At 71.9% G+C, this 9,026-nt stretch overlaps 1 protein-coding gene across 5 annotated transcripts; it reads right to left on the bottom strand.

Moving 5' to 3' along the window:
* Window positions 1–100: 100 nt before the first annotated feature.
* On the bottom strand, window positions 101–8,789 carry PLEKHH3 (pleckstrin homology, MyTH4 and FERM domain containing H3). Of its 5 annotated transcripts, none has more exons than XM_068660601.1 (13): window positions 8,162–8,789; window positions 5,124–5,179; window positions 4,407–4,495; window positions 4,029–4,223; window positions 3,763–3,920; window positions 3,546–3,669; window positions 3,000–3,297; window positions 2,688–2,895; window positions 2,370–2,556; window positions 2,104–2,224; window positions 1,421–1,873; window positions 1,154–1,345; window positions 101–1,012 (listed from the first exon to the last, which is right to left on the bottom strand). In XM_068660601.1, the coding sequence occupies exons 1-13, from the start codon at window positions 8,772–8,774 to the stop codon at window positions 833–835; spliced, it is 2,874 nt and encodes a 957-aa protein (XP_068516702.1). In that variant the 5' UTR covers window positions 8,775–8,789; the 3' UTR covers window positions 101–832. The 5 variants fall into 5 exon arrangements, with proteins under 5 accessions (XP_068516702.1, XP_068516701.1, XP_068516705.1 ...); XM_068660600.1 differs by having other exon boundaries at window positions 2,361–2,556; XM_068660604.1 differs by having other exon boundaries at window positions 2,370–2,497; window positions 8,162–8,412.
* Window positions 8,790–9,026: the final 237 nt, after the last annotated feature.

Here is a 9,026-nt window from a genome sequence, read left to right on the forward strand (position 1 = left end):
TCCCCGCGGAACGGGGGCCGCCCGGGATGGGGCCCTGCTGTCCCCACGGGGATGGGATCCCATCCACGCCTGCTGGCTGGGGGACGCAGGAAGGCTCCGCTTTCTTTTTGTGCATTTATTTAAAAAACAAAAAAACCGACAACAACAACAAAAAATGAACAACAACAACAACAAAAAAGAACAAAAAAAAAACAACCCAAAAGACTGGAACCGACAAACTTTACAGAGGCAATGCCACGGGGCTGAGCCCCAGCCGTACCTGCCCAGCCCACCCTGCCGCCCCCCGGGCCGGCCACCCCTGCACCCCGAGCCCCACCGCGGGGCCACCCGGCAGGAGCGCACCGGGCCCCGAGGCGGCTCGGCCAAAAGCCGCCCGCAGCTTTCCAGGAAGGGTGGGTTCAGCGGACGGACAGACAGACGGACGGACGGCAGCGCTGCTGCCCAGCACCCTCCTCGCCCGGGCAAAAGCACCGGGATGGAAGGAGCCAGGGCAGAGGCAGAGCCGCCAAGGGCAGCACGAGTGCTGGAGGCGAAGGCACCAAGGGGACAGGGGAAGGGGACGGGCCTGGGGGGGCAGCAGCGTTGGGGGGGGACCGGCCGGGGGAAGCAGGAGCCCAGCCAGCACCGGGCACCCGCGACACGGCCGTCCCGCTGCCCCCTCCAGGGAAAGTGCTGGGAGACGTGGGCGAGCGGGCGTCTCGAAATAAATTAAGGAAATAACCAGAAAGGCAACGGTGGAGCGGGGAGAGCGCGGGGCACCGGGGGTCGGCGCGGACCCCACCGCTCGCCCTCCCCGCGCCGTCCACCCGGAGCATCCTCCGTGGCCACCGGGCTAGCTGCCGAAGGAGCCGGTGGGCGGCGGGCGCTGCCAGGGCCCGGCCACGGGGCAGAGCCCCCGGGGGAGCGCGGAGGGGTCCGGATCGAGGGGGGGGCCGGGGGCTGGCTCCTGGGGTGGCCGGCGGGCAGCCGTGGAGGCGAGGTACGTGGTGAGGAGCTGGGCGATCTCGTCCACCTGCGGGGCGGAGGGGAGACGGGTGGTCGGAGGGGGGCTGCGCCCTAGGGGGACGTTCCTAACAGTCCCCCCGAGGGGGACAATGGATGGATGGACAGACAGACGGCAGCATGGAAGGACAGACAGAGGGATGTCCCTTACCTGGGAGGTCTCAAAGAGCAGGTCCCGGTCCTCCACGGAGAGGCGGAACGTGCTGCTGTCGGAGGCCCCGAAGGAGGAGATGCGACCGTAGCAGAAGCTGTCCAAGGGCTCGGGCTCCCCCGGTTTGTACAGCGACACCGCCTTGGCCCCGATGCCCAGCCACAGCCGCTGGGGGCCGGCTCCCACCGGGCTCTGCATGGAGAGGGGCGTCAGGGCCACCCCCTCCCGCCCGCTCCCCGTCCCCTCGCCGCCGCGCCGGGGCCTCACCGCGCGCAGGTCCACGTCGAAGAGCGTGGAGCCGAATCCCGGCCATTCCCGCACCAGCGCCACGTAGGCGGCCATGGCTTCGGGCCGCCCCATGCCCTGCAGCAGCTTCCACTTCTCCACGATGGCAGCCATGGTGCTGGCCCCCTCCTCCCGCAGGCGACCCCGCAGGCGCTGATCCCTCTCGGCGCGCTGCTTGGCCAGCGAGTGCCCCCACAGCCCCCCGGCCAGCAGCCCCGCGCGCAGCCGGGCCCCGCGGCATTTGGGGGGCGGGGGGTCGGGGCGGGGGGCAGGCAGGCGGGCGTGCAGGACGTGGGGTGGGAAAAGCTCCTCCAGGCGCGGGAAGGGGGCGTGGGTGGAGAAGTCGCTGTTGAGGCTCTGCAGGCGCAGCGCCGCCAGCGTCTGCAGCGTCTCCTCCGACGTGGGCACGTAGCCCCGCAGCACCATCTCGTGAGCCTGGGGGAGGGCACGGTGAGATGGGTGCCCGGGCACGGCATGGCCACCAGGGCACGGCCACCCGTGGCATGGCAAAGGACAGCCACTACGGCACGGTCACCCATGGCACCGTGGCACGGGATGGCCACCCGTGGCACCATGGCACAGCATGGCCACCCGTGGCACAGGACAGCCACCGGTAGCACCGTGGCACAGCACAGCCACCCCTGGCACCCCGGCACGGCTCTCACCTGCTCAAAGAGGAGGGCAAACTCCAGGCTGTCCCGCGGGACGTTGTCCGTGTCCAGGAAGCCGTAGTGCTTGAAGCAGAGCCGGCACGGCGCGTCCTGCTCCCGCTCCTCCCCGGCCAGGCTGTGCCAAGAGAGCAGCGCCGTCAGCGCCGGGCAACGCAGGCGGGCGCAGCCCCCCAGCAGCATCCCCTCGTCCCCGGGACCCGCTTGCCCCCCTTCCTTCTCCCTCCCCGTAGGCAGCAGAGCAGGACATTTACTTTTCAAACCTGGTGAGGACGTCGGCCAGCAGCGTGGAGCTGCCCACGGGCTGCTCCCGGAGCCGGGACTGCTCGTAGAGCGCAAAGAGGTTGGGGCTCTGGGACAGCCCCAGGCGCGACACCAGCTCCCGGGCCACCTGGGGCGAGACAAAGGCAACCAACGGTGACTGCGCGTCCCTGGCCGCGGCGCTCAGGGCTGCAAAGGGACACAGACAGGTCACGGCGGGCAGAGGCAGGCGTCCCCGCGCCCCCCACGTTGCCTCCCCGCCCCCGTCCCCTCTGCCCGATGCTCCCCAGCCCCGCACACGGCACGGGTTCGGCCCTCACCTCCTCGGCCGTGGTGTGGGAGCTGATGGCCACGCTGCAGGCGGCGGCGCCGGGGCAGTGCACGGTGCAGACCATCTCCTGCCGCTGCATCAGCACCAGGATCTCCTCCAGGGACGGCACGCACTCCCTGCCCCTCGTCTTGCCCAGCGCCTCCCGGATGAAGCAGGCGTATTTGGCCATCTCCGAGGCAGGGAAGCGGCTCTCCGTCCTGCAGGGGGGGGACACCAGGGTAAGAGGAAAAGGGGGGTCACAGCAGTGCCGGGGACCCCACGCCAATCCCGGTGGGAACCCGGCGAGCTCCGTGGCACTCGCCTGTCCAGGTGGAAGCGCAGGAAGCGCAGGACAGGCGGGGAGGGCAGGAACGTGCAGCTCATGCAGGTGAGCAGCTGCCAGTAGTGCAAGTCGCCCGGCCCGCCCGGCGCCGGCGGCTCCGTGGTCTGCTTCACCAGCTGGCAGTAAATCTCGTCCACCAGCGGCGGCAGGTCCAGGCAGGTCTGCAGGATGCCCTGGATCAGCGGCACCGGGTCCCGCTGCGACTCCAGCTGCTGCAGCGAGTTGAAGAGCTTCACGGCCTCGTCGCGCAGCGTGGTGTAGCTGCGTGGACCGGGGGCTGCAGGACAGGACGGGATGGGACAGGATGGGGAGGGGGTGTTAACAGCCACGATTTGGGGCTTTCCAAATCGCCCCCAGCAACCAGGCACCGTGCCCATGATGTGGAGAGGTTCAGACCCAACCCAACTCCTGCCACTCCTGCTCAGCACCCGGCCCTCCCTGCTGCACCGGCACGGTTTGGCACCCCAGGGTCCCCTGCACCGGCATGGTTTGGCACCCCGGGGTCCCCCCCACCCACCCGCTCACCGCTTTGGTCCAGGTTGCCGTAGGGGAAGGGCAGCAGGGGGGCGTAGAGCGGGCTGCTGGTGTAGCGCAGGATGGGGTTGCAGCGGTAAATCTGCTCCAGGACCTCGGGGCTGCCGCAGTGCTCCTGCAAAGCGACAGCAGCGGCTGCAGAGGGGCCGCCCGGCCGAGTTCCTGCAGTGTCCCCCCCGTGTCCCCCACCCCGGTGCCGCGGACTCACCTCGACGTCGCGCATGAGCAGCTGGGTGGGCGTCTGCACGGGCGCCTTGCTGTCGATGACCTTCTGCACCGCGCACACCCAGCGCACGGCCTCGTTGAGGTGCTCGCTGTACAGGCGGTAGCAGTGCTTCCTGCCAAACACCGTCACGCTCCAGTAGCCTGGGGGGGGACACACAGCTCACCCAACGCCCCCTCCCCGGGTGCCGCAGGGTGACACGGGGCGCGCTAGGGTTTGCCAAGGGGACGCCCACCCGTTGGGCACCCTACCCGTCTCCTTGTAGGTCTGCTTGTCCGGCCAGAGCACGGAGCAGAGGCTGGTGAGCACGAGGGAGCCCAGGCGCTTGGCTCCCTTCTCGTTGCTGCTGTAGTAGTCCAGGGAGTCGGGGGTCAGCACGAACCAGTACTTCCGAGGCCGGATCCAGGGGGTCTTGACGCCTCCCCGCACCTCCCGCTGCAGCCAGCCTGGGAAGGAGAAGCCTCAGCCCCTGCCACCAGCCCCATCCACCCTGCTGGATGCCCGTGTCCCCTGCCTTGTGCCACCCTAGGGTGGCATCCAGCCCGTCGGGGCACAATCCTGCCAACCCCAGCTGTGAACCTGGGGGTAGGGCAGAAAAAAAAATAAAACCCCTGTAGCGCTGTGCCTACCTTTCACCAGAGCATCGGGGTCCTCCTCCACTGGCCCCGGCCCCTTCTCCACAATGAGACTGCGCATCTCCTCCGACACCAGCAGGGACCTGGGGACATCGCAGGGCTGAGCCTGGGTGCCCTTAGGAGCCCGCCAAGCCCCCAGAGGTGGGGGCCGACGGTGCCACAGCAGCGGGGAGCAACATCCCCGGGGGGCACCGGACACCCCGCAACCCCGCGGTGGGAACGCGGCACAGCCATCGGGTGCAGATGACCCCGGCTAAAAATAAGCTGTTTGCAGTCGCGGCCCTGCCAAGGAATTCGGAAAATGAACAACCAGGAAGGAATGCTGGCAGCGGTGTCGGCACTGGGAGGACGGGGAGCGAGCAGGCCCCTGTGCCCCCAGCACCCCATCTCCCTGGGCACGTGGCGTCCCGGGACATGGTCCCCATGGCCGGACACGGTCCCCACGGACACATCCCGGGGTCGGGGACCACGCACGGCCCCACTGGCAAACCCTGCCGCAGCCGCGCCACCCGACACGGCGAGGCCGAGGCAAAGGGATGGGGATGAGCCCGAGGGTGCAGCAGATACGGGGACGGAGCCCGGCAGTCCCAGCACCACCAGCCCCTGTTCTTGCCAAGCGCCCGGCCAGGTGAGCGGGGCAGGATGGTGCACGGCTCCTGCAGCACCGTGAGGGGGATGCGATGGGATGCCCGGCACCACGGGGTCACTCACCGCTCCGAGCCGCTGCTGGTGCGGGTGGGCTGGCTCAGGCTCACCTCCAGGGACGCCTGGGGAGGAAGGAGACACGTCTCAGCCCCACAGCCACCGCCTGGCACTCCCCGAAACCACCTCCCCCTGATCACTGCTCGGCTCCAGACCCCGAGGGACGGGCTCGCGTCCTGGGGAGCACCTGGGGCTGCAGCTGGGGCACCCCTCGGGGCAGCCGCCGGGCGCGCTGGCCGCGTATCCTCAGCTGACCCCGGCAGGCTGAATACCGTGCAGAATTGCACAAGGTCAGTGCTGAGTAATACGCTTACGGCACAAAGTCCCATTGTAATGGGGCCGCTGACTTCCTGCCCGCGGCGGTGGGACGCTGCGCAGGGAAGTCCCTGGCCCTGCAGCGGGGCCGGGGGCCGGTTCCTCCTCGCGCGGCACGGCCTGACGTTTGCGGTGCCACACACGTGACGAGCCTGGCACACGTGCCGGGACATGAGGCAGAGCCCAGGCACGGGCAGGCACCGGGCAGGGCAGGGCAAGGCGGCAGCGCCGGGGCGCAGGGATGCGGTGGCACGGGCAGGATGCGACCCCAGGAGAGGTGCGGGCTCCCCGCCAGCTGCAGCTCCACGGGGGCAGCCGCAGCCAGGTCAGGGCGCTCCAAAAACGCCGAGAAAAAGAGACGGCTGCTAAAAATAGCAGCAGGGAGAGGGGGAGCAGGAGCCGCTCCAGGTATCGCCGCGCCGGGGCAGGAGCAGGCTCCGCTGACCCGTGGCATTAAGGGCACCTGTCATGCAACGCCGGCGCCTCGTGCACGGGGCCAGCTCCTGCCGGGGCTGCCCTACACCGGGGTCACAACCAGGGAGAGCTCCCCACGCTCCTGCCCGGCTGCGAGGCACGGAGACGGTGCCCGGCTCCTCTTGGCCGTGGCCCGCAGGAGGAGACGGCGGTGTCCGGCTCCTTCTCAGGGTTATAAATAAACAGGAGAGGAGAGAAGCCGCCACGGCAGGGCCAGGGCAGCTGCTCCCACGCTCCCGGGAAGGGGCGGCTGGCGCCGAGGGTTTCCGAGGACCCCGCGGCCGTGGGGCGGGCAAAGGGCTCCCCGGGGAACCAGCGTCACGGCCGCCCACGCCAGCCTGGACCTCCGGAGCCAGCGCAGCCTGTGGGACACGGGAAAGCCCAAAACGGCTTCTGCTGCTGGCCCGTGCCCTTGGCACCGCCACTGGCACCCGGTGGGCCCAGCTCCAGCCCCTGGCACTGCTGGGGAAGGGGATCCCAGCACAGCCAGGCCCTGCTGCAAGGGGGGAGCTTGGAGTTGGGGGGGGGCTCAGATCTGTCCCCAGCCCGGCTGTAGGGGAACCAGGCTGCAAACAGTGCTGTGGGGCTGGAGAGGGGCTGCAGCGAGCTTAGCTCTCAGCAAACCCCGCGTCCCCTAAGGGCAGGGATTCAGCCCCGTGGCTCCCCGGCCGCCCCCGCGCTATCAGCCGTCCCCAAGGCAGCCCCGCAGGAGGGAAGCGCCGGCTTCCGCCGCGCTGCTCCGCTTCCCCGAGCAGAGGAAGCAGCCGGAGCGGGGAGATCCAGGCCCTGCTCCCCGGCGCGGAGCGTGCCGGGAACGGCCCCGGCAGCGCTGCCTGGACCCGCAGGTCTGCGCAGAGCAACCCCGAGGAACCCATCCCACAGGGCCCCCCAAACCAACCTGACCCTTGGAGGTGGCACGGGGATGATCCCAAGCCGGGATCCAGCCCCACTGCTCCTGCCTGAGGAGCAGGCGCGGGCAGCTCCGCTCCCCAGCCAGGCACCCAGGCTGGCAGCGCCCCCCCGGCTTTGGCTGCGCCCCGAAGCCCTGAGGGTGCCCGGGCTCCCACCGGGCTGGCAGGGCACCAGGAGCGGCCCCGGCAGCAGCCCCACGGCTGGGAGCCAGCAGCCGCCGCCACGGCCCACGCAGCACCGAGAGAGGGACCCGGGGGCACCAGCACCGCTTGGGCTGAGCGGCCAGGAGCCAGCCCCGCTTGGGAACAGGGGCTGGGGGCACCGGGAGCCCCCAGTGCCCCCCCATTGACCAGACACAGCCTGAGCTAACGGGAACACGGAGCCAGGCCCCAAAGGGATAGAAAAGCAGCCAGGCTGCCTCCTCCCAAGGAAGGCAGGGGGACCCCTGGGCCAGGGGACCCCGTCCCCTCTGCCACCCTGCAGACGCAGCCCCATGGACACCAGCCAGGCACCCTCGTCCCCGTGCACCCCCGCACTGTGCCCCAGGCCCTGTTCATAGGGGGGCAACACCCCCGGCCAGCCTCCCCCCAGTGCCCCAGCTCAGCCAGGGGCAGCACACGGGGGGGCTCAGGACGAGCCCAGGGGGTCCGCAGCCCCCCAGGCTGTGCCAGGATCAGCCCCAGCCCCTGGGCAGCCCCCCCGGTCACACCACGGAGCAGCAGGAGCCCGGCCCCCTGAGCACCGCAGAGCCCCCCCCGCAGCGACCTGCGGTGGTACCGGGAGCCCGCACGCCCCCCGCGGCCGGGACACCCCCCTCCGGCTGCCCGGGAGCCCCGCCGAGCCCCGGTGGCTCCGGTCCCCCGTGCCCGGGGAGCGGCCGGTGCGGGGACGCGCCAAGGGCACCCCTGCCCGCGGGCCCCGGCGCGCCCCGACCGCGGTAGGGACGTGCCCGGGCAAGCGGCGGCGGAGACCGGAGCCGGCCGGTCGCTACCGGGAAGGGCCGGATCCGCTCCCGGTGCCCCGACCTCCGGGCCGAGCTCTCCGAAGCCTCCCGGGACCGGGCAAACCCGTGCGCACCGCGGTGCCGGCCCCGCACGGCGCGCACCGGGACGGGCTCCGAGCCCCGTGCGAGCCGCGCTCGGGGCCCGCAGGCAGCGGCCGGTGCACCGGGAGCGGGGCCGGTGCAGCGCAGCCCAGCACGGTACCGGACAGCCGCGGGCCGAGCCGAGCCGAGCCGAGCCCAACCGAGCCGTGCGCCCGGGACGGGACGAGGGGCGCACGGTGGCACCCACCGCGCCGTGCCCAGCCGCGGCTCCGGTCCCGGTGCCGGTGCCGGTAGCACCCACCTGGTCTCCCTGCGCTCGGAGCTCGAAGGACGCCTCCTCCTCGGCCTCGCCGTCCGCCTCCCGGTCCGCGTCGCCGTAGTCCCGCCGCAGCAGCGTGAAGCCCTGCCGGCAGCACAGCAGCCACCAGAGCCCGCCGGGGAACGGCATCGCCCCGCCGGGCCCGGCCCCGCCGCCCGCGCTGCGCCGAGCACCGGCCGCCACCGCCGCCACCGGGACCGGCCCCGCCGCCGCCGCCGCCGCCGCCCCGGGCGGGCCGGCCCCGGCGCGTCACCGGCCCCCGCCAATCGCCGCGCACGGCCCGGGGCGGAGCCAGCGCGCCCGGGGCGGCGGGGCCGCCGTTTGCGTCATCCACCGGGCGGGGGCGCGCGGCCGAACGGGGCTGGGGGGGCAGCACCGGGCACCCCCCACCCCCGGGTGCCCACCCGCCTCCAGCGGGGAACCGGGCACGTCGGGGATTCGGGGGGACCCGGCCGCCCCGGTGCGCCCGGTGTGGGCAGCGGCACCTCGGTACCGGGCACCGGGTGCTTGGTGGCCGGGCTGGGAGGTGCCGGGCTGGTGGCACCCGGTGCTGTGCACCGGGGCTGTCACCGGTGGTGGCACCGAGGTGCTGCATGGCACCGAGGGCACGCGGTGCCCCCGTCCCGGTGAGGCCTGGCACCGCCGGTGTCGTGTGCCAGGGCTGGGAACGGGGTCCATGGGGCGCACGGTGCCGCCACCCGCAGCAGCGTGGCCTTGGCCACCCCTCGGTGCCACGGTCAGGCAGGGCAGGGCGCTCCTGCCAGCCTTGGCCACTCTATCCACGGAAGGAACCGGTGCTGGGGTCGCACCTCAGCCCCGTGACATCCCCCAGCCCCGCTCCCGCAGC

The sequence above is a fragment of the Anas acuta genome, chromosome 25 (genome assembly GCF_963932015.1).
Source record: "Anas acuta chromosome 25, bAnaAcu1.1, whole genome shotgun sequence".
Lineage (NCBI taxonomy): Eukaryota > Metazoa > Chordata > Aves > Anseriformes > Anatidae > Anas > Anas acuta.